We start from the raw sequence: 25545 nt of genomic DNA on the forward strand, positions 1-25545 counted from the left end.
TTGAAATGGACTGTTAAATTCCTATTTCATATCTTAACTCTCTTATTTAGAAATTCTAACAGGAAAATATCAGGCATCTGTGACATCCACCCTCTTACTGTGTACTCCCAAGCTGGCTAAGAGAGTTTTTAACTTTTTTTCCCCCTTGCTTTGCAGATTTGTGTGTCAGTTGCTCTGTTGCAAAAATGTAATTGATGTATGTGATTCACTTCTGTTAATATGCATATTGTTTCTAAATTAAGTCTCATTACATTGTCATGTTGAGCCAGCTACTGAGGGCAGAATTCTGTTTCCCTTAATGTGCCTAAATGGCAGCTTTCTAGCCACGTCTTGCCTAACATTTTTGTCTTTGCCTCTGTAGTATGAATGCATAAGCCTGTTTATATGTAAACTGAACATGTGTGGTAGGCTTTGCACTGACCAGTCACGTACTGAGTGTAAGTCTGTTTCTCTCTAAGTTCCTAGTGGAGTGCCCTAACCCCATCCTTCAGGTTATACATTATCCAGACTACTTTCTACCATTTCTTTTGAAACTAAATGCCTTGGCCACCAAGGAGGGAAGTATGTGGGGCTAGGAGGAAGAGAGCAGACTGCCACTGTCTGTGGCTCAATGAGATGACCCCTTCTCTGGAAGTAAACAAACCCTGGGTTTCAGTTTGGAGCCTTGTTCCTAGTAATGCAAAAACTTCCCCGCTGTACTGCTCTCTTTTATCCAATAACTATTAAATGCAAGACAGTGGGCATGTCTACATGAGATGCTACGTCGCCGTAGTGATGTGCTACCAAGTCATAATGTCAGTGGGCACTAACCACGATGCTGCCACTACTGTGCAGTAGCTCATTGCTACTGCACAGTAGGATGACAAACAATCCATGCGCCACCAGGACTGTGCAGTACCAGTGAGTACTGTGCAGACATTTAGTACTTCCTAAAGCAAGTACCAACTGTGCAGTCACAGTGGTTTCTGCTCAAAAGCTGGATGGACATGGAGAGCTCTTCTCCAGTTTCTAATGCTTGTTAGTTGTAAGTTGTGTTTCTGTGACTTGGACACACTTAAGCATCCAGGATGGGCATATATACATACCTGCATACCTGTCTGGCTAGTGCATAGCCTACTATGTGTGCTTGTAACAGAGTACCCTGTGCTCTGTTACTGTCAGGGGCCTGAGCAGCTGCCAGGCAGCCCACAGCTGCCTGTAGTGGTAATCAAGCAGAGTTGCCTGACTGGGGAACAGGGCCCAACTGGGATACATAAGGGCTGGGTTCCTGAACTGTAGAGCAGCAGTCTGCTGCTACCACCTAAGGAGGCAATATTTGGCTGAGCTGCTGCCTAGAACATCTTGGAGGTAAGGGCTGGGGCTATGGGGAAGGAGGAGGCCCCCTGGTCCCAAGCTTGACCTGAAACTGCATCCTGCTGGGGAAGGGTGGCCTGGTGGAGCTATCTGTGGCAGGGTAGCTCCCCAGAAATGCCAGGTCAGTTATCTCCCCAGTGAAAGGCAGGTAGGAGCATCTGAAAACCCCAGTCCCCATATCCCTGGTGGGTGAGACCTGAGAGAAGGGGAGCCCAGGTTCACCACAAGCACTGAGGTAGGGCCCAGGTCAGTGAAGGGACCTGTGGCAGCACCCAGTCCTACGGGAGAGCCTAGGTGCATTATGGAGCCAGGTATTAGGCTCCAGGGGGGACAGGGCTTGGACCCCTCATCCCATTGTGAAGGGCTTGGAGCACAGTGAGGGGGTCTTGGGCCCAGAGATATAGAGAGTGGTGGATGCCCAAGAATGGGGCTTAGAGCCAGGAAAGGCTTGTGGCCTGGGGACAGGGCTTGGAGCGTGAGGACAAGGCCTGGAGCCAAAGGAATGGGTTAGTAGGCCCAGGGATAGAGCTGGGAGCCCAGTATATGAAAAGATGATGATGAGGCTGGACGTTAGGTCATGAAACATCTGCCAGGCATGGGACAGATTAAGGGGAGGTCGGAGCATGTACAGAGGCCCTTGTCATCAGGGCAGGTAAAGGGCAGCCTCCCACCTGATTAACGTCTAATAATCAGAACATCAAGGCATGGCAGGTGAGATGGGTGGGTGGCTAGCCCAAAAATAAGTGGGCAGCCCTATATTGAGATCGGCCCCAGGACGCCCGCTTGTTACAGTGCTCAATATATGGATCTATACTTACATGTCCTCACTGCAGAGGTGGTAGGATTGCAATCTGTGAGTTCCAAAAATGTCACTTGGATAAAAAGCTGCCTTTTAAGTGCACAAAGGGAAATAGAGTCCTGCCTGGAGTGTTCACCTTAGTTAATTCTTTTGTTTTCAGCCTCCAAAATAACTTAGTTGATTGTGTGAAAACAGTATTGTGGCTCCTTGACTGTTGTAGCAGCTTAGTCTTTGTTATTGAAAAAAGTGATTAGAGTCAGGTATGGGTGTAATTTTTATCTATGCTATGCATATGAGCTTAAACCAAGAAGAGCAGCAGCAGATTTAATCTTAATTTTTAAATTATTTTTTGTTGAGCAGATTCATTCCTTGCAAAGTTCAATCAGCAAACTTTTTTTTGGTCCTGTCTTTCCATATGCTTGTATCCTCAGTGAAAAAGTAGCTGCCAAATTACAAAAAAAAATGTTTGAATGAGAAAGACAAACAACAGTCAGTCATACAATGATTGCATGCTTGTTTGCATGAATATTATTTGAGAGAGAATTAAGCTGGAAAAAGAGACTCTATATTGCAACAGGGGGCTTTTATTTCAATACAAATGCATCTTTTTCCCATGATTTTGTTTGCTAAGTGCATCCATTTTTAAAGACCAAGATCACATTATTTGAAGGGAGAGAGACTGCATGGCTCAGGGAGGTTCATGTCAGTGGTCTGTGTGGTAAATTCACTTCTTGTGAACAACAATTTACCTCACAAAACAGTTGTATCATCTTGTTTTTGTTTCCTAATAGTACCACAATTAGAGGGTTTTTTTTCCAGCAGTGGGCACATAATACAACCAGGTTTGTAGCATTGGCAAGGTATCCCACAGCGTACAGTTCCTCCAGGAGCCAGCTGATCAACAGATGTTCTCATTTCTGTTTCATCAGTCGTGTGCATTTAGGTCACGAGAGTAACACCACTTCCACATGTTGTCTGTCCTACTAAAGTTGTTTGAAGGTCTTTTAAACTTATCCAAGTTGACCCATTCTTCTCTGTGTCTGCAAGGAAGGATTTGCTGATGTCTGTTTACATTTTGATGTCTTCATTTATGTCTCCCAGCTTCTATATGCTATGCTTCTAATTGTATAGCCATTGGTGATTTTTTTTAAATGCAATTCCACAGCAGCAAGGAATTTTTTTCATGATTTCAGGCAGTTAACAGCTGCCATGTGACCATATATAGTAGATGTCTGGTGTTCTTGACCTGTTGTGATCATTCCATTTTACTTTTGACTGCTCGCCTGATGCGCAGCAGAGTGATTCTCACAGGTTTTAGACAATCCTGTAAGGCAACAACAGCTGTCAAGTAGCACAGGGTTCAGAGCTTTTTCCATGAGCCAATCTTTCCTACACTGGGCATGCCTATTTAGCTACTAAATAGCAAACTGCAAGTGCCTTAGCTCATAGTTTTGCTGAGTAAGTTGCCTGCTTTGCATGTGTAAACTTCCTGAGTATGTTGCTATGGGCACTAACTTTGCCTTTTGTCTTCTCCCTGTGTTACTCTACGGTAGAGAGAAGTCCTACACTGGTCCATATGGTACCCTGTTCCAGACAGTGTTATGTTGTCGGTCGGCCTCACAGTTCTGGACACTGAAAAGGCTCATTTGTATTTTAGCTGGGTTGGTATATAATTGGTTCCTAATGTAATAGAGCTGAGAGAGCTCTGATGTTAACATAGCTTTAGTTTGGGCAAAACATTTAGCGTGGGCAGCAATGCATAAGTTATTGGCTTAAATAAAATTTCTTGTGCCTGACTGGACTAGTTGATCATTTCTGTAGTTGTTGACGAGTACTGGTATGAGTATGCTCCCTTCTGATATTCTATTTATCTGTCACTGCCATTGACTGCATTTCCTACGCAGTTTTATGAAGAATCATCAGTTCTATAAAAGAGTTTGCATCAGAAACACAAGGTAGTGATCTTTCATCATGCCATATATTTTGGTGAAGAGCCTCTGGTGTATCATATGCAGCTGACTGCTCAACAAACACAATGCCTGTTCCCAGACTTTTTTCAAAGTCAGCTTCAATATACTGAGTGAGGAGGTTCAGTGCTTGACCCACATATGACTTGCCCAGATGGAATCCAGCTTGCTCTGAGATTAGATGCTTTTTAATAAATAGTGGTCATTGGTTTAACATGAGCCTCCTGTAGAATTTGAAGAGATGTTATAATAGTACCACATTTACTTGATTCTAGGATTAGCTATTTATCCCCATTCATTATGGGGAAAATCAGGCCCTGTCTTAGAATCAAGTATGACTTACTGCAGTCAGAAGAGGTAGAGGGGATGCCAAAGTGAGTGAGGAGGCAATGTAGTGAGGCACCCAGCACAGAGGTCACCCTTTGCTGTGTGGCAGGCTCATGCAGGCCAGGCATCCTCCCCTCAGCCTGTGGGGTTTCTGGCTGCCTGGAGTGAGGTTGCTTTGAGTTGCTGCCTGGCTGGCAGGTACCAGAGGGACTTGATTTGCACTGGCCAGAAATACTGCCTGCAACCGGGAATGATTTGGCGTAGGCTGGCCAGGCACCATCCCCACCGCATAAGGGGTTTCTGGCCAGCAGGTTCAGAGTTTCTGGCTAGCATGTGCCAAGTTGCCATAGCATCCCTGGGTCAGGCAACAGTTCAGTCACACAGCATAAGCCAGCCAGGAATCCCACACGCTGTAGGGAGGAACACTGCATTGGCTAGGTAGCAGCTGGGCGTGACTGAGCACCTGCCAGCCAGTTATCCAGCATGCTGCAGGGAGGAACTGCCCAGATATGGAGCAGGGTGAGACCCCATAGGGGCCAGCCAACACATGGGGAGGAAGGATCACACGGGAGACAGCCAGGCACGCAACATGCTGCAAGAAGGGACCTAGCTGCAATGACAAGGGACCTAGCATGCCATGAGGGACCTAGTAATGAGGCTCTGGGCAGCAGCAACAAGCGATTTAGGTCACAGCAGGGCTCCTCACAGCAGCAGCATGGAATTCAGCACATGATGAGGCTTCCAGCAATGGCAGTACAAGACCCAGCATGAGGTGAGGGACCCACCAGCAGCAATGAGAGACCCAGTTCATGCTTGCTGATGAGGAGTTCATATGGTGAAGTTCCAGGCAGTGGTGACAAAGGAACTGGCATGTGGTGAGGCACCCAGCAGTTGTGAGGCAAGTAGCAACAAGGCACCCAGCAGGGGAAAAGGGAGCAAGGGAATGTAGATTGGGGTGGGGGGGCAAGTAGCAAGGGGATGCAGATGTCAGGAGGGGCAGGTGGTGGAGAAGTACCTAGCAGGGAAAGGAGCAGATCACAGGGTCTAATCACTGCCAGGCCAAAATTCAAAACCATAGGAACCTACAGTAAATTCTGTAGGGTATCCCTATGGTAGATCACATAGAAAGAAGAGGAAGTAGCAGTACAAAGGAAAAGATACTGAAAGGAATGAGGCAGAGCTATGATATAGACTTTAAAATGAAGGTCATACATTATGCTGAAAAAGCAAATAACTGACAGGCAGGAAGGAAGTATAATGTTACTGAAGCAAATGTGCCAGTGGAGACAATTTAAAGGAAAACTCAAGAATTCTAAGTCCACATGGAAATCATTCAGTGGTCCAGAAATGGGTCTCTTGCTTGAAATCGATAAGCACATTTTTAAGTACATTCAAGAAAAGGAAAACAAGGGAATGCCAATAACCCACAAAATGCTTTGACTAAAGGCTTTAGAAATAATGAAGGAATTGAATATTCCCTAGCAAAAATTTAAGGCAAGTAGGAGATGGTGTATCTGAATGATGCAACCTAGCAGCTTAGCTCTGAGACAGAGAACATCACAGAGAACAGAAGTTATCATTGGACTGCAGCAAAACACTTGATGAATTCCAGCAGTGCATTATTGGGCTATCTAAGACTCATGGTCACCAGTTGGGCCAGATAAGTAATGCTGACAAGACTGGTCTATTTTGACATACTAAGCAATGTCACCATTGGAGAGAAATGCACATAATATCCCCCCTCTCCCCCCCAAGAGCCTGAGTAGAATTTGAACTCTGTATACATCCAGTGCCATGGATGGAACTGAAAACAATGTTTTGTCGGAAAATGAGGGAAAAGAGAGTAATGAAGTGAAGATCCATGTGAAAGTGACCAGTCTTAAGCTGCAGGTTCTTTCTCCTCTGGGTTGTTTGCTCTTTTGCTGGAGGGTTTTGTTCAGTATCCTCTGTGGAACTTAATTTGAAGCCCTCCTTACTAAGTTGGCCAGAGACCCAAAGATGCTTTTTCCAGTTCTGATCAAATGGATCCTATCTCTTGATAGTAGCCCTTCTCCCGAGCCTGCTCCTGGTGTCGAAGTATTTGAAGCCTTCACACTGACACCACCATCTCAGCTACATGTTTATTTGTAGGATAAGATGGTCCCTACCTGGATCCTTGCCTTGCACAGGAAGGATTGATGAGAGCGGCACTTGTGCTGCAAGCTTCTTAATGCTTCTGCCGAGAGGCTCGTAGTTACCTCTGATCTGCTCAGTGTCGTTCCTGCAAGTATCATTGATGCCTACGTGGACAAGTGGGAAAGGGTAGTAGTTTGAAAGGTAGATGAGATTTGCCAGTCTCTCTGTGAAGTCCTGAATTTGAACTGTAGGCAGACAACACACCTCCTAGGACGCCAAATTTGGACAACAAAATGGTGCTTCCATCCCCTACCGAATGGATCCACCAATCACCACCATTCCTCTCTTTCTTCTTGGTGCACTGGTCCTAGAGCCCTCATCCCTGGAGCCCTACATTTCCTCCTTTCTAGATAGCTGAGTCTTGGTCTTGCCTGCTGATGTCCTCTCCTCTGCCTTTTCCTCAGCTATTCCACTGCGGAGTGCTTGAACGCGATTGCTGACTTCAGTCTGCTCCTCTTCAGAGTAGTCTTCTCATTTTCCTTTGGCCTCTTCAATATCAACCTCTCATAACTCCTGTCCACGCAGTGTGCCTTTTCCTTGATGCAATGCAACGTGGATACCCATGCTTCAATCCTTCAATCTTTTCTTCCAGGGCAGACACCAGAAGGGAGGTGCTCTTAAATCCCTTTTGTTGATGCAGGTCCTTTTCTCATAAACATTCACCAGAGCAAGAGTTTGAAGCAAAGTTTCCCACCTTTCATATGAGTATCCTAACCATCACCAGCTTAATAGGGTATTTTGAAGTGGTTTTCCTTCTGTCCTTTCTTTTGGAGTTAAATTACTATGTATACAATATCTAAACAGTAGGGCTGTTAATTAATTGCAGGCCCACAGTTCTGTCCCTTGACCTGCCCCTGCCCCACTCCCTCCATTACCGTGGGAGCCTTGATCTATGCCCTCTGCCTCTTCCCTCCCCCATGCCCCTTCCCTCCCACACTCTTACCTGCTGGGCAGTGTATGTGTGTGCGTGCGTGTCTGTCTGTCTCTCGCCCTCACTCCCAAGCCACAGCACCCCCAGCTCTGCTGCTGCCCCTCACTCCTGACCCACAATACCCCAAATCCTGCCAAGGTATGTGGGAACCCCCCTCCCTGTGGGGGGGGGTGTGGGCTCCAAACCCCCCACACACCCACAGCCCCCACATGTTCAAAAATCCCCCCACCTCCAAATGATATGAAGTACCTGTATCATTTCGCATAACTGAGTTTTTAGCTGTGCAGTTAAAATCACAATTAATTGCAACTATTTTTTTTTAATTGCATAACTAATCACAATAAATTTTTTTAATCATTTGAAAGCCCTACTAACTAGACATTGGGACACAGAATGTGTAAAGGGATGTAATCACTATCATTTCTGCCCAGTGCAGTTTCAGTCCTATTGAGAACAATTGAAGATGATGGCCATTTTGACTGACAATTCTTCACTGGACTCGCTTTTGAAGAGTGTTACTATATTTACTCAAGTATAAGATGAAATTCTCCTCCCCTCCCCCCCAATCAGCATGAGGGAAAAAGCTTATCCTCTTGCATTCACATAGAAGGAAACCTCATTAAATACAATGTCTATCATTAAACTGCTGCCAAAAGTGGTATGTGATCTGTAAATGAAGCCAACTATGGAGTTGATTAAATGCAGCCAAAACTGAGCATGACTATAAAACACATGGCCCATATTGTACAAACATATCCATGGGAACTTTTTTTTTTTAAGGAAAATTTTTCATGTTCCAAGTCAGATCAGTCAAATCGATTCCAATTCCATGAGTCATTCAAGAACCATATGTGGCCGTACTACTGGCAAACATCCTCCACCCTCACTTGCGGCTTCAGATGCTTCCAAATCCTTTGGTGGGCATCCTACATGCAGGCTCAACCCCAAAGGCTTGGGGTTCTGATGCCTCCGAGTTTCACCTGCCCTTAGCTGTATGGCTGCAGAAGCAAGCTAGGGAAGAGTCTCTCATTTCCATAAAGTGGGCTTAAAGCCAAGACCTTCCCACTGGAAGAGAAAGAGGGAGATTATGCCTTACCTTGGTCAAGGTATTACCCCCTGCCAGGAAAGCAGTCTTCCCCCACAAGTAGGAAAGCCACCTTAGTGTTTATCGTGTTTCCCCTGCCAGGTGCAGCCCATCTGAATAATATATATGGTAGTGCCCATTGCACTCACTCCCCCTCAGCACTGACATTTTCACATCATGGTGAATCACCACATTGAAAGCAATTCAACTTCCCCCGGGCTTAGTTGGCTACATTGCATCTTCTGTAACCTAGTTGCGTTCCCCCCCTCACCCCCATCTCTCTAATGTTAGTCCCTCACTCAGATGCTCTGTATTTCCCTTCAGGCTTTGTCATCTTTTTGGTTCATGATTCTTAACATCTAATAATAAAATTCAGTCTTTTCCCTCTTGAAGGCTCAGGTTAAGCGTAGTGGCTTCTTAACCTAGCAGGGGAAATACCATGTATCTGTGTCCATAAAGGTAGTTTTCCTGAACTGCACCGCAGGAAAACTCTTCTTCTGTCTTGGTTCAGTACCTACCGAGGTGTAGCGGCTTTAAGCTCAGTTTATGGAAACAGCAGTCTCCTCCCTTGCTTGCTCCGAGGGCCTTATGGCTAAAGGCAAGCAAAACATGGGGGCATCTGAACCCCAAGCCTCCAGGCTTTGGCCTGCAAGTAGGATGTCCAAAACCATAGCCCCCAAAATCAGGGCCAAGGCTAAGATACTGCAGTTGGATTAGGGAAAGGATTATGCACAGGTTCATGGGACTGTAGATCTGCAGGTGCATTTATTGTAACAGGTGTGCAGGCTTTAAATGTGGTGTAAAAAAAGCTTTTGCTAGATGAAGTATAACATTTTTTTCCCCAAAAAAGGTTGTACTACATATAAATAGATGATAAAGTGCTACTTAAAAGCTTTTTATGGAGTACCTGTGCTAAAACTTGCAGTGGTTTCAAAGAAGGTGAAATGCATCAATTCTGGATAAACTAAGCTTATGGATACTATATGCAAATTGCTATAGCTATGTTTATTTCAAGGTCAGGTATTTTTTTCAGATTTATTCCTTACTTCAATTTATCTGACACCAAGGAGTGGGGAAGGGGTGGTGGGAGGAAGAAGCTGGAAGGTGAGCAGAGGACAAAAGGGCTACCTGACCCCCTAGATCTATTTTCCCTGCTGTAGTAGTGGCAGGTTGACATTCAGACAAACCTCCAATAATTAGATTCTATATCTGGCAAATTATATCAAATTTATAAATTTTCCATATATAGACTCTAATAATTGGGGGTCATCTTATCTTTGAGTAAATACAGTAAAATTTTATTCAAAACTCCAACTCTGGACCTCCATTTTTGTGGGGGGAGCAGGATGGAGAGCGTTATAAGCAAAACTCATGTGTTATGCAGCTAGTATACAAAGCAAGAAAAAAACTGAAGAATCCAAAGAAGACAGTTGCTTCAGAAGTTCAATTTGAAAAGTGGAAAATTCTGAAACAGGATGGAAATAAATAGTCAAACCCTAATAATGTATTATGCAGATGACTGGCAAGAACCTTTGATACTAAGTGCAATTGACAATAGTTGGAGTTGCATGCCAGGGGTGGCATGCTCATTTCAGACCACTTTCTGAAGGGTGGTGCCACAGCTTTAAATTTGGAGGGGATAAATGTATACTCTACTTTTTGTACATTATTGTGAGCTTATGGAACGTTCAGATGTGATGTTTATTTAATAAGTAACATAAGAAATTAAGTTAAAACAATATATTTTTTGAAAAACTGGGTTCTAATTAAGTGAACAGAAGAGAGCCTCTAGGCTTCCCTCCTGCTTGCCTTGTTCTAGACAAGAAAAAAAAACCCCTCTGGGCTTCTATTTCCCATGTTTCATTTACTCTGGCCCTTTTCTTTTTACTTTTTTGGGGTCTTTTTTCCAAGCTGCAGAAGCACACCCTGAAAATTACACAACATGGCAAGAACTCATGAACTTCATACAAGACAAGTGATGCACATGGCACTAAAGTACTAGGCAAGTTACACTCAGGCTATGATGATACTTTAAATTTAGGCAAAGTAAATGCCTGACAAAACTATCTTACAATTCTAATAAATATATATAATTTTTTGCTATTACATACATTTCTTCCATAAGGCAGATTACTTTGCCTGGAATTGCCTGCTAATTGATCCAATCTAGATGATCATTTAGTAAGTGTGACACTAAGCAATACATTTACCTAGAGGAGATCCCTTAAGTTGCAGATATTAAGTGCTCCAGAGTGACAGTAAAGTGGAGGTTTTTTGTTTTGTTTTGTTTTTGGCATTATTATGTATGGAAGTCAACTCTTGATGATGCATATTGTGATTAATATGTGGAGTGGGATATAAAAAGGAGTGATGTTATCTCGGTTTGACTTTATGAGGAATACGTATGGGCAAGAGCTAATGTGGCAATTACTTTCTTTCCACTGCAGCACAGTTATTCTTCTGAGGAAATGTTGAGAAGAAATATGTGACACCTGTTAGTCACATTAATCAGCACACTACTGAAGTGTGCTCAGATACAGCAATAAATGAGCACAGTATAAGAACCTGAATAGTAAAGAATAGAATAGTCCAATAATAGGACTGATGTTATTGAGTGGGAGCAGTCTAATGATCTAATTTATTTTGTTATCTTTTATGCCTTTGTTGTAGAAAGTCAGGAGGGATAAGGGTGGAACTTGGGACCCCAGCACATGTTCATTTAATGGTGTAGTGAGATCTGATCCCCAATCCCAGCAATCATGGTACATGGCAGGACGTACAGTTTTGGAAATGAGGATCAGATTCAAATCATGCCATTACTGTTTGCGCGTGCAGGAGAGCCTGGGACCATACTACGTTCTCAAACTGGTCCTGGTGTGGTCTGAGTCCAGGGCTGATAGTCAACTGATCCTTCACCCTGGCTGGACAGGCCTATGTTTCAAACCTTGAGCTGTCCAGACTGGGGATGACAGTTGGTTGTCAAACCCCATGTCTGGGAGTTCTTACCGGGCTGCTGGCCACACATTCAATTTAAGATGCTATACCGGGGTGGGCAAAATACAGCCCATGTGCCAAATCTGCCCCACCAACAGATTTGATCTGGCCAACAGGTCGACAGGCTCCAACTCACTGGATCTGGCCCACAGGCAGCTGGTGGCTCTGACTGCCATGTGGTGCTGGGCAGGTTGGTAGGCAGGACTGCTCCCACTCAACAACATCAGCCCTTGACCTGGGAGGCAGCATCAGCTGTGGATGCAGGTTCAGCAGCCCCACTGTAGAACCTGCTGCCGGTAAGGTCAGGAGTCCCAATGCAGAAACTTCCTACAGTGTCCACAGCTGATGCCACCACCCTTCCAATGAAGCAGAAGCTCTGGCTTGGAGCCCTGATCTAGGACCTGCCAGGAGCATCAGCTGTGGACCCAAGCAGGAGCTTCTACCACATGAGGTGGGCAGCAGTATCAACTGTGACACCACTGGCAGGTTCTGCATCAAAGCTGTGGAACCTGCTGACTGCACCTGCAGCTGACAAGGCCTCCCGTCTACTGTGGCAGAAGTCTCCATCTGGGTCCACAACTGAGCTTTGGGGCTTCTGGTGAAAATAGCCAGAGAGAAAGAGAGGAAGAAGAGAAGAGAAAGAGAGAGGAGAAGAGGACAGAGACAAGAGAAGAAAAGAGAGAGACAAGATGGAAAGAGATGGATGTGGCCCTCAACAAGTCCCCAAAACTCATTAAGTGGCCCTCCAGCTGAAATAATTGCCTGCCCCTGTGCTAAACAGACCAGCCATAAAAATGTTCTACATTATATGTGGAATACTTTTATGGCTCATTTCCTATTTTATGGCCCCTTAAATTAGGTGCACATGTACCACCCTGCCCATTTTTGCTGTGATTAATATGTTAATTGTGGCATACATGTAATGTGTAGAGGGAAATCTAATGTGTAGAGGGGGCCTTAGTCACTTTCTTGTCTAGAACAAGGCAAGCAGGAAAAGCTGCAGGATTAACCAGAAGCATTACAGTGAGTTCAATTGTTAGAGGCCTTCCCCTTAGATCTTGTTGCTCCCAAATGAACCTGCTTTAATCACAGTTTCTATCTTCTCTGTAACTAATGGCTTAGTGTTGGCTCCCACTGAGATAAGAAGTAGTTCAATGGATGAAGTGAAAGCGGGCATCCTGCCCATGGCAGCCTGGGCTCTGCCTGATATCTGTTCAAGGGATTGGCATATCTAGTAAAATACAAGGTTCAGAAACTGATGGGCATTTTATTTCTCAGGCTCTTTTCTGAAGTTGTATCATCCTGTTTGTTTCAGTCTGTTTTTTAAATTGCTTGAAGTAGCAAGTCAGTCAGTCAAATTTAGGAACATGAACTCAGCTATTAAAGATGAAAAGTGAGCCATTATTCTTTCTTCTCAGGTTTTTTTCTTTTTTAGAGTTTTTCTTATAATTATATTTTACCTGTATACCCCTCTAGTTACTCACAGAGCTGCCAAGGCATAAATTTCCATTTACTATGAGTGGAATAGACAGATGTAGTTAAACATGTTAGTCTGAAGTCAAAGGGAAGACAGGGCAGAGTGGCACCTTAGGGCACATCCAGATGTGTGTGGATGTTTGGTTCCCCAGGGACAACTAGCAATGGCGCACCTTCTGCCGCAGCTGCTTGTCCCTGGGGAACACCCATGCTATGCATGCTTTGGCATACAGCAAGTTGTACCTGGTGAGTTAGGAGAGGCTGGGGCCAGCACTGTGCTGACCCCAGAAGCCTTACCTGGGGTCCTGGGGGGCCTCCCAAAGCCACATCTGTGGTGATTCTGTCATGTGGAGCCTGGCTGGCAGCTGCAGCACAGCTCTGGGTTACCCAACTATGGCTTTCAGCAGCGCGCTGCTCTGTTTTTTTGGGTTTTTTTCCATGGGTTTTTTCCGACCCCTGGATAGGAGCACACCCTTGCACCATGGAGAACACTGGACTGTGCAGTATGTGGTGATGCAAACATGTTTGCAGTGCCACATATACACTAACTTGTTCAGAGAGGCATACACTTTCATAGGTGATAGTCAATGAGTGGACTAGAAAAATAGAGGGTAAGTTTGATAAAGAGCACTTGCCTCATAATGTTGTGAAAATTTATTTTTAAATATTTTCAGAGCCTTAGAGTAATAGATGCATATAGCATGCACAACAGACGTACAATGACAGATTCGTGCCTCTGAGAATTTGCACTCCAAAATCTTACAACTGGAACTGGGTAGAAAACCCCTTTTAAAATCAGTTCCACACTAGTTCAGGGATTTGTCTCTGCAGATCCAGTTGCACAATAAAGGCCTTTATTACATGTATTACAGTGGGGCATGACAACAAAAGATGAGGGAGGGAAGGGTGGGATAGCTGAAGAGGTATATTAAATAGTGGAATCCTAATGGTGAGGACTCATCTTACTAGTGCCCTTCTATATATGTGAGGGGTGGGCAAAATGCAGCCCGGGGGCCAGATGTGGCCTCCCAGGCCATTCTATCTAGCCCATGGGGCCCCTAAAAAATTTAGAAAATTAATACTAATCTGCCCTGGGCTGCCTGTCATGCAGCCCTCGATGGCTTACCAAAACTCAGTAAGCAGCCTTCTGCCCGAAATAATTGCCCGCCCCGATATATGTAGTTTAGAGTGAAAAAAGGCATTTTCGAATTTCTGAGTAATGTCCGGAGTCAAGACCAGATTGAAAGGTTGTTTTATTAAGATTCCTGTTGCAGTAATTTGGAACAAAATCTGGATTCAGCGCATAGACTGTATTTTTCAGTTGCAAAACTATAAATTTAAGTATTGTTTTCTTATTTGAATATGAAGTCTGTCATTAGATGAACTCAGTAACCTGCTAGCTATTTCCATAAAATATATAGCTGATAAATCAGTAAGCAACATTAAAGAAGTTTTTTTCTAAGTAAAGAGTTTTTTTTCTAAGATGCCCTCTTCAGGCTGATGCTTTTTCATAACGTAATATAGAAGATTTGATTAGAGGTGCACCGATACATCAGTCCGATATCAGGTCGGCACTGATATAAAGGAAATTGATTGTATTGGAAATTGGGCTGTAAGTCTGTTGTGGTGGAGGGGGCAGACCAGTGCCCCTCGCTGTGAGGGAGGGAGTGGAGCAGGAGCTGGGGCACATTGCTCCACTGGGCAGAGCACGGGACAGAGCTACGGCTCATTCAGGGGGCATGGGATGGGGGAGTGGCTTCCACCACTGCACGCACCCTGGGAGGCCATGGGGGTGCATGTGCCCCCAGATCTGCATAGTGGGAGCTGCAGCTGTGGGCTGGGGTCGGGGCTGTGCCAGGCTCTTCCCGGCATGCAGGAGCTGTGCTCGGGTGAGCAACAGAGGTATTGGGAAGGGGCGGGGGGGGACCTACAGCGAAATCTGGGGTGGCTGCAGTCCCCTCCCATAACCCTGCTCCCAGCACTGCCACTGCTCACCCCAAGCACAGCCCCCACATGCCAGGAAGAGCCCAGCACAGCCCCAGCCCGCTGCTGCAGCCCCCCCACAGATCCAGGGCACATGCCCCCCGACCATGCCCTCCTGGGGTGCATGCAGTGGAAGGAGCCACCCTCCTCCCACCCTGCCCGCCCCCCCTAGATGAGCTGTAGTTCCGTCCCACACCCTGCTCTGCCCCAGCTGGACAGCCCCTGCCTCACCACAGGGGCCTTGATCTGCCGCCTCCTCACACTCCTTTTCTCCCCCATCCCCTTCCACCACAATAGACTTACTACCTTCATGCAGCTGTATCAGAAATCAGATTGGTATTGGCTGATATGCCTCCTTAAAAATTGGTATCAGTATCAGCCCCCAAAATCTCTATTGGTGTACCCCTAGTTTGGGGTGATATCTAGATCATTTTATTTCCTTGTAAAAATGCCTTTCAGGATCATAAAGGGCACATAGGGGAGTATCAAGTAACCACAGTTCAGGAAATATCAAGCTACCGTAGTTCAAGTAGGGTTTTATGGTATTAAATTCATACCATTCTCCTTGACTATACCAGCATTTCACCTATCTTTAAAAATTATGCTTAACTGGGCTACCCAAGCTACGTATAAAACCTAGACCCTGACTAGTCCCTCCTATAGGGAAGAGCTGCTTCCTTAATAAATGTGCAAAATAAACAATGGACTCTCAGTTTTATTCTAAATGCTAAACCCTGCAAACTCTTCTCTGAAAAGTCTTACTTATAGTACCCTTCTTGGCAGATGTCTCCATAAGATCTCTTAAAGCAGAATTCATAGTATGGAGAGAACTTAATTCAGTAAGTAACATTACTGTAGGTTTTATCATCATCCTCACAGGGATAGGGAAGGAAAGATGTGTCTATAGCCAGCTCTGTCTCTTCCTGTCTGTAAAACTTCAGATAATTGCTATTGATCAAAAAAAAAAAAAAAAAACCCTTAAAAATTAAGAAAATTCACTGAAATAAAGTCTGTGGTATATGTAATATGTAAATATGAAGCTTAGATTTATAGGAAATTATATATATGAGGAGTTTAAATTCTATATTTATTTAGAAAATTGCTATCTGACCATTTAAGAACAGATTTTTACTGTGCACTGTTCTTCTGCTGGTATGTCAAAATGTAGAAGAAAATAAATACATCTTTAACTTGGACAGAGAGCACAGAGCAGTAATTATGCACTGCATCCAGCAATATAAATGTCTATTAATTGATATTTCATTCTTGCTATAATTTTAAAGCAATTAATTTCTGAAAGTCTGCTCTTATGTTGGAAGAAAAAAAAAGAAACCTATGGCCCAATTACTTATTTACAACAGTTGAACTGCCAAGTAAGACTTACACAGGAACATGTAGCCAAAATAAATTGTGATCTTCCTAGCTGATCAATAATTTTGGTACAAAAAATGATTAACCAGTCAATAATTGGTGATGGCACTTCCCTAGGAAAAAATCCAGAACAAATTATTTTAAAGGTACAGATTCCACTTGTGTTCTGCTTACTATTTTTATTTCGTAATAAAGCAAAATTTCCAAAGACAATTTTGAAGAAAACGAGCAGATTCTCAGTAAAAAATCTTTTTATTTTAAAAATACTTACTTGTGGATTTGAGTCCTTAACTCTGTTTACTTATCTCTCCTTAGACAATGAACTTCCCAAAGCAAAGACTATCTTTTTCAGCAGCTGCAAAGTATGTGGAAAACAACAGGCACTAACAAAAAAATAATCTCAGTAATTCTAGCTCCAGAAAACAAACAGGAAACCAAACTCCAAATAGGACAACTGGACATTCTGTGTAGTTTTGGTCTTGTATTACAAGCTTGAAGCCCAACTAACTTGAGTCAAAGAAATGGAAACATTCCATATACCATCATAGTTTTTTGCTGCAACCTTTTTAACATCTTTCCTAAAACAGAAAACTTGATACAAGTCAAAGGATAGAAGTCAAGCCAATACATTTCTTTAAATCCGTTGGCATTCTACTGGTAATCCCAACAATGGGTTCAGGATTCCCCACTAAAAAGCCAGGATAGACAAGGTTTCCATTCAAATTGTAACTCAAAATATTTTAGGGCTTCTACAACCTCTGTAAGTGATGCAAACCACAAGGGTTACCGTACTTGTCATGACCCTGGTCTGCCACAGGGAAGAGGCAGGGAGTCTCCTCCCTGTGCAGCCATGGAAGGGAGGGAGAGAGCGAACCCCCTGAACAAGTGATTGAGGCAGTGATCTGGGCAGGCCCGGGGAGTGGGGATTGGCTGGGTGCCCCTCCAAGGGTAAGGGTCCCTGATGTCCACTGGCATGGGCTCTTGGGACAGAGAAGCCCCCAGACCACTCCCAACCATGCCAGCCAGGGGCTTCCAGAGCCCTGGCCAACATATAATGCAGGTGACAGTGCCCCCTACAGCTTGGCCTCTATCACTGTGTGGAGGCACAGAGCCCACATGCAGAGGAGCTGCACATCTGTTAGGTTTTGATCACACTGTAAATTCAAGCACGTTGTATAAAGCACTTAATGTTAAAGTGTGATTGGTATCTTCAGTAAGTGCCCAAGATGGAGGTCAAACATGTAAAACACGAGATTTCTCTCTGTTAGATGTTGCCATGATGCCAGCAAATAGACTGTATAAACAGGAGGAGCAGATTACTTTACAGAAGAAAACATAGTTTCATGATCACTTTTCAGATGAGAAGCATGCTTTATGAGAGAGGCTAACATTTTTTTCCTATTTCTTTTCTTAAAGAACATGATTTTTCCTGACTTGCAGCAACTATACAGAGGAGACTTTTCCCATGCTATGAAAATGCTTTTCAGAAAGACTTAAACTATAATTAGGTCATCTCTGCACTGACTTTGATCTTAAGTAACCCATTTAATTCTTCAAGGCGGCATTTTTTTTTCATTTTTCTTATTACAAGTCAATTCACATCTCGAAAATGTTTCATAATGGACAGCCAGGTTCCATAAAGGAAACTTGCATTCTAAAATAAAAGAACAATAAATCCAAACAGACCCAGAATTAACCTTGCATTGCTGCAGGTAGTTGTCCTAATCTTCAAATACATGACAATTATGTTTGTGTAACAAATTATGGGGGCACTTTTATTCCCCATGAAAACTAAACTATGAATGCTTCCAATACCAAAGAGAATTGAAACTTAAAAAAAAAAAGTACTTTTCAATAGAAAATTTCCAGTGTTTTCTATTGATCCATAGAAAATTACTAGGCCTCAAGTATTAATTATGCCTCAGTTTGAGGAGCAGGCATGTAAACCATGAATTGCAACTGTCTCAATTCTTATTTCTACCAGCAAACCCAGTATCTGAGATCCTGGTGGCAAACAGGCCACTCAGATCAGGAACACAGTGGCTTAAACTCCTTTCAACATATACTCTGTTAGGACCTTGAGGCAGACTGACACAACCCACTAAGACAGGGGAGCAGAGAATGGAACATACCAGGAAGCCTCTGTGGCTCCGTCCAGACTTGCATGGACATCTGGTTCCCTGGGGACAACCAGCAGCAGCACACCTTGTGCTGCTGCTAGGTGTCCCTGGGGAATGCCTAGTTTGGTACACAGCAAGTTACTTTGGGTGGGGTAAGGGAGGCTGGGGCCAGCACTGGGCCTTACCTGGGGTCCTGGAGACCTCCTGGGGCTGCAGCAACGGTGATCCTGCTGCGCAGATCCTGGCAAGCAGCAGAATGTGGCTCCAGCTGGCTGGGCTCTGGCTTTGGGCAGCACACACTGCTACCACTTGTATTTTTCCATGGATTTTTTTTGACCCCTGGCTATCCAGGGTAGAAGAAACCCAATCCTCTGTGCTGCTGCCTTGCAGCATGAAGAACAACTGAGTGTGCAGTATGTGATGCTGCAGGCATGTCTGTGATGCCATATACTGCATGGCCGCGCTCATCTGGATGCAGCATGTCAGTTTGCCTTGGTACAGACAGTTAAAAAGCCTGAGGTTGAATCAGTTCAGTCTTCTCAGGTAAGTCTAAATTAAATTGAAACAGAAATGAAGCCACATGCCTGCAGTGGCTCAGGCCAGAAGCTGGGGGGCACTAGAACACAGCTCTCTGGCTGTGTGTGCACTTCCTTTTCCTGCTGCCCCAAAGTCTCTGGGGTTTGTAGTCCAAAACCAGAGCAGCAGAACTCTGCATAGTTACTTATCACTTCCTCTTCCTGCTTCCAGGTGCCTCTGGGATTTGTAGTGTACAGTTGCAGCCAACAATAATTTTGAATGGGGGAAGAGGTGTTTAACACCCCCTGGCCCTAGACCACAGCCTGAGTTTTGCCTGGATGGGGCAGTCCCCCTCCTGCAGACTTGGCTGTGTCCCCAGTCAGGCTTGCATCCTTCACCCCTTTGTCAGGAGGGTAGTAAAACACAGGTTAACCAGAAAAGTGGTGAAATCTCCATCCTTGGCAGTTTTTAAGACCTGTCTAGACAAAGCTTCAGCTGCGATGATCTAGTTGGGAATGGTCTTGTCTTGAGCAGGGGGTTGGACTAGGTGACCCCCTGAGATCCCTTCCAACCCTAACTTTCTGTGATTCTATTGTTCTATGATTGGTGCATCTGTCTTCCCACTGGATTTGAAGGATCTTCCACAGGCAGCATTGATGGTACTTATCCAGTGACTTATAGTGTATGTTGTAGTGCATCTTGTCTACATCTCAGCTCCTTTCAGGAATGTGAGGATCACAATTGCTTGATAAACCATATGCTTCATTTTTTATTTGATGTGATCTTCAAGCACATGTTTCCTCAGGCATCCGAAGGCTGCACTTGCACATTTGAGGCAATGTTGGATTTTTCGTTGATGTCAGCCTTCTGGAAGAGAGGTCATCTGAGGTGAAGGAAGTACTCAACACTCCCCGGAATCTCACTGTGAATCTGAATTACCAGAGCTGTTCATTAAGAGCTTGTTGATGCAGGACATTAGTCTTCTGAATGTTAAGTATCAAACCCTTTTTCTTGTATGCCTCAGTAAAAATGTTGACAATTTCCTGAAGATCTGCTTCTGAGTCAACACTTACTATAATACCATCAGCGTACTGGCACTTGATGATAGAGGTCAGGGTAGCCTTGGCTTTGGCTCAGAGTCAACTGAGATTAAATAGTTTACTATCCATTCGTTAGTTTAGCTCTACTCCAACTAGAAGCTTGCCGGTAGTCAGATTTAGCATCACAGTAAGAAATCTTGAGAAGAGTGTTGGGACAATGACACACCTCTGCTTATTTGCTTAACTCCTGTCTTGACCTCAAAAGGATCTGTGATAGATCCATTACTGAGAACCACTGATTGCATACCATCATGGAGCAAGCAAAGAATGGTGATGAATTTCAGTGGGCATCTGTACTTCAGAAAGATCCTCCACAGAGCTTCTTGGTTGACGGTCAGAGGCTTTCATGAGGTTAAAGAAGGCCATATACAGAGGTTTATGTTGTTCCTGGCACTTTTTCTGCAGCTGGTGAACAGTGAAGATGATGTCAGTTCTGACTTTTGATGCCCTAAGCCCACACTGATATTCTGGGTGGAGGTTTTCAGCAAATGGAAGGAAATGATTCAGGAGCGTTCTTGCAATTATCCTTCCTGTAGTGGACAGCAAGGGGATCCCTCTCATTTCCACAGTCAGACGTATCTCTCTTCCTGGAGATTGTCATGGTCATGGCATCCTTGAGGTCATCTATTATTTCCTTATCATTGGAGATCCTTAAGATGATGGCACAGAGCTGTGATGTGAGCTCCTGTTCCCCCTGTTTGAAAATATCAGCAGGTATTCCATCAGCTCTGGGTGCCTTGTCATTTTTCATCTGCTTGATTGCTTTCCTCACCTCATCAAGGGAGGGATTCCAAGATAGTCTGACTGGCTGTTGCAGAATGGAGTTGAGAGCACTCTTGTCAACAACAGAATCTTGACTGAGAATATTTTCAGAATGCTTATTCCAATATGCACTGATGGCTCCCCTTTCCTTGATCAGGTCTCCTCCATCCTTAGGTCTCAAGGGGATTGGGACCCTGAGTGCTTGGCACATAGATGGCTTTGGTTGCACTGAAAAAAAACCATGCATGTCATGGATGTCAGCAAGATGTTGAATCTTCTTCACCTTGTCATCCCACTAGCTGTTCTTCATATTGTGGGTCCTCCTTTAGACCTTTGCTTTGGTTTGTTGATGATTCAGTTTCTTTTTCTTGGAGTTGATGTTTTCCTGCCAAGCACAAAAGGCTTTTCCCTTGCAACTGATCAGCTCTTGAATCCCAATCATTCTCATCAAACCAATCTTGATGTTTCTTGATAGTAAATCCAGGTGTCTCTTTGCAGGTGTTGATGACAGTGAACTTGAAGGCAACCCAAACACTGTTGACATTCTCTCATTTGTTGATTAGAATTCACCAGTTTTTCATTGAAGCACTGGTGGAAGAGGTCTCACTAGATTGAGTCTTTGAGTCCTTCTACACTGATCTTTTTTCGGCAGTGCTTCTGCTTCATCCATCATTTGGGAGCCAGTTTGAGTGGCATAACCAAGCAGATGAGTCAGTGATCAGTCCAGTAGTCGTTAGCTCCTAGCGTAGCTTGGGTGATGTGTACATCTTGGCAATCCTGGGCATGAACAATGATGTGTGCTTAGATCATGGGTGTTGCCTGCTTTTCTGGAGGAACAAGGTGTTGGTGATGGTGAGTCCACATTCTGTGCACTTGGTCAAGAGGAGGATGCCATTAGAGTTGACCTTCCTTGCTCCTTTTTTGCTGATGGTTCTGTTCCAGAGATGAGAGTCCCTTCTGATTCTGGCACTGAAATTGCCAAACAGAAAAAGTCTGTCTCCCTCCAGAACATCACAGTGGACTTGGTCTAGGTTGGTGTAGAATTCACCTTGGTTTCATCCATGGCCTCAAGAGTCAGGGCATATATGCTGATAACAGTGGCTTATTGACTCCCTGCCAGTTTAAGACAGTCATGAGGTGCTCAATAATTCCAATAGGGAAGTCATTGAGTTGGTTTATGAGTGCATTCTTTTGGCAAAACCATGTCCATGAAGTTGGTGTTCTCTTTCCTGTTTACCCTTCCAGAAGAGGGCATAGCCCTCTACATTGTTCTTTGAGCTGCCCATTTCCCACTTACTGGGTCTCACTTAGTGTAGCAGTATCAGTATTGTGTCATCTGAATTCTTGAGCCATGCTTGTGATGTGGCAGTTTGGGCATTCAGTGTTAGGATTGTCCATGAAGGTCTTGATGTTCTAGGTCCCAAAATTCATTGTGTGGCTTTCAGTCACAGTAAAGGTGATCCCACTGGATGTGGTTATCCAGTTAGGAAGAAAATTAGGCAGACTATGTTTAGAACACCTTTTCTAGCGCCCTCCCCATGTGGGGTGAGAAGAGTGGACTCTGAAGAGGGCTGCTCAGTTGCAGCTATCACTATCAAATCTCATTCCTGCTTCACCTGAGCGCTAGATGACGTTCTTGTAATTGCCACCTTCATGCCAGTTCATGAGTAAGGGTGTGTGTAGATGGAACGGGGGCCTTAAATTGAAGCAGTGGGTTTTAAAAAATACCGCTTCAATTTAGGACTGATTAAAGCCTGTGTTGTGCACACACCCGCTCACTTACCTACCCCTCCGGCGGGGAGGGGAGGGGAGTTGCTGGTGGGCGGAGCAGTCCCTGGACTGCCGGTGGGTGGGGGGGAATTTCCTACAGCAGCTGAAATTAACGCACAATATGCCGCCGAGTCGTGCAAACACCAACATCATTAAAGCAGTGCAAAAGCATTTAGTCCACTTGAAAATGTCATGCACACATGCCTCTCATTTCGTTTACACACAGCTTAGGTGCTTCAAGCAATCATAATCCTGCTGCTGTTGTCAGTAGGTGGTCATCAAAGGACTTGAAAAATGTGCTGAAAAAATCAGTTTTTATGGAAGACACTTGTGCATGATTTCATTTATCATGGAGAAGCTGCTGCATATCAGTTTCCATATGGTTCTTGATAGACTAACAGGATCTTGATCTTATAGCAAGGAGGCCAAGACAATTGAAAATCTTGTTTTGCTGCAGCCTTCATTCACCTTTGCAGCTGTTGAAATTCTAACATCTTCTGCCTGCTCCTCTGCTGAGGACTTGTAGACCTGTGGCTGGGCTGGACAGGTTCATTATAATGGCAACCTATTCTCACTCACCATGTCACAGCACTGTCAAAGGATACGATATATGTGGCTTTTCAGGAGGGAAGGCATCGCTATTTACTGTCCCCACCACATCCTGGTGGTGCTGCCAATTCTTGGTCTGTGACTTCTTATTCATCAGTTACCCCTGATGTAAGTTAGCTTATTTTGCAGCTAACCTTCTGTGAAGGTCATTCTGTGGATGCACCTGTGGATGCGCTGTGTAGCAGTATAGCTCTGCCCCTGGACTAACATAACTATTTAACATAACTATATGTACGTAATACAAGTGCGTGTGTGTGTGTGATCATTTCCCAACCGGTATGCCACGGCACACAGGTGTGCCACAGAATTTTGGAAAAGTCGCACATAAATGAATAACTGGCAGCACTGCTTGCATTCTAATCTTTGAAGAGCCCTGCCACAGTGCTTTTCAGTCCCCATTGTGACACTTGTTCAAGTCCTGCATTTTCACGAAGCTTCATGTATTTGATAAATATCTTTAATATGAGTCTGATATTTTAGCATAATCATCTCACCATAAAGCTATATTACCCCTGTGGCTTTTCATGGAAAGGTACTTCCTGTAAAACAAAACCTTTGACAATAATTACACATAGCTGCTCAGTGCAATGTGTTATTGATAAGTTCTTGTGCTTTTAGAAGGTCAAAAATGACAATGCATAACACATAACATATTTTTCAACGTATTTTCCTGCTATTTTATGTTTAAGGTTGTTGAAACTCATGTTTTTCTTTGTATCCTCTGTGTTTCAGTGAAAGGTTTATGGTGCGATTAAACAAGAATGGAGGCCCCAGGAATCCAGAGAAGATAGATCGGATGTGTTCCCTTTTCACAGTATGTGCATACTTTTATTCTCCTTCCCTGTCTTACTGTGGACAAAGCCCTCTCTTGCAGATTGTATGACTGTGGGCACAGACATGCTAAAAACAAACAATTTTTGAGGAAAAATGAAAAATTACTATATTTCTACTTCTTTTTAATGGACTACAAAGACAGATAGATAGAAATTATCTTATACATTGATTTTTTTGGGAGTAGAGGGACACTAGGTTCTTGTTTATAGCTCTGATTTTTCAAATGTTCTCATTACATTCATTATACACTATGTACAGAAATAGTTTTTTGACTCTGTCCATTTGGATTCCACTCTAAGGATGCTTCCAGATGACCAACCTGGTACAGGACAGATGAATGAATGCTGGAATCCTCAGAACAACACGAGTCTCTCAAGAATACTTTTAGTCTTCTAAGCCCCCTGTAACAGCTACGTTTTACTTTACAGCATTTCATTTATTGCTGTCCTGCATTGCTGATATTCTTACAATAGTAACTGCAATAATTGAACAATACGCTTACAAGTTTTGATATTCTACATTTTTCTGCTTCTGATAGAACTCTGTTAATGAGTTTACCTTAGAAGCAGCCAAGAGCCTGTGGCTGACACCAGCTGCACTACTATGGCCAGAGATCTGAAAATAAATATGAATTGCTACAAGAGGTGTTTGAAAAATGTAATACCTATTCAGTACCAAATCTGTTGGTAGTTTATGGAGTGTAAAAGCCAAGCAATTTAAGAGCACCCCAGGAAACCAGGGTGCAAAGAAATTAAAACTATTTGGAAGAAGGACCTATTATCTCTATAATTTCAGTTATATATTTCAAATTATTGGGCCTTGTTTGGAAAAGATGATTTCTTTATCCCAGTGTGATCTTCCCTTTGATGTTATAAACAGCGTCTTTAAGAACATGACTTATTTTTGAGTGGGCAGCCATGACTGCTTAGAGGTAGCGAAGGCAGATTAAGTCATGTTGTAATATCAGAGACTACTAATATGTGTGGGTTACCAAGGATATTATCTCTTCTTGTGGAAAACAGCTAAAGAAAGAAGTGTCTTCTCTAATTCAGTGAGAAGCCACAGGAGTTGTAACTTTTGGAGTATAGAAGACAAGGTTTCTACTCCTGACATTTCCTTGTCCTGGAAGAAAAAAATATGACATTGTCCTGTGCAAGACCTGAGAAGGCTGGACAAATATATCTGCAAGATCATAAAGCTGGCCTCAGTCACCCTTGCCCTTTAAACTGAAGACATTTCATGACTCCTGTATCAATTATGTCATCCAATGCATAACAAGTTCTTGCAGTTCACAGTAATATCCAGTCATTACCAGTACTCTTTTCTACCATTCAGTGTTATCATAACATGACAGCCTTCATGAAATGTCTTGAT

At 43.8% G+C, this 25545-nt stretch overlaps 1 protein-coding gene across 1 annotated transcript in view; it reads left to right on the forward strand.

Annotated features, from left to right (window-relative positions):
• Positions 1–25545, forward strand: part of DOCK3 (dedicator of cytokinesis 3) — a 551204-nt gene that overhangs the window by 309244 nt on the left and 216415 nt on the right. The window contains exon 10 of the mRNA XM_019547385.1: positions 24070–24151. Coding sequence (XP_019402930.1) covers positions 24070–24151 — 82 coding nt within the window. The remainder of the gene's footprint in view (positions 1–24069; positions 24152–25545) is intronic.

This window comes from Crocodylus porosus, unplaced genomic scaffold (genome assembly GCF_001723895.1).
Source record: "Crocodylus porosus isolate Cpor-Errol unplaced genomic scaffold, CroPor_comp1, whole genome shotgun sequence".
Lineage (NCBI taxonomy): Eukaryota > Metazoa > Chordata > Crocodylia > Crocodylidae > Crocodylus > Crocodylus porosus.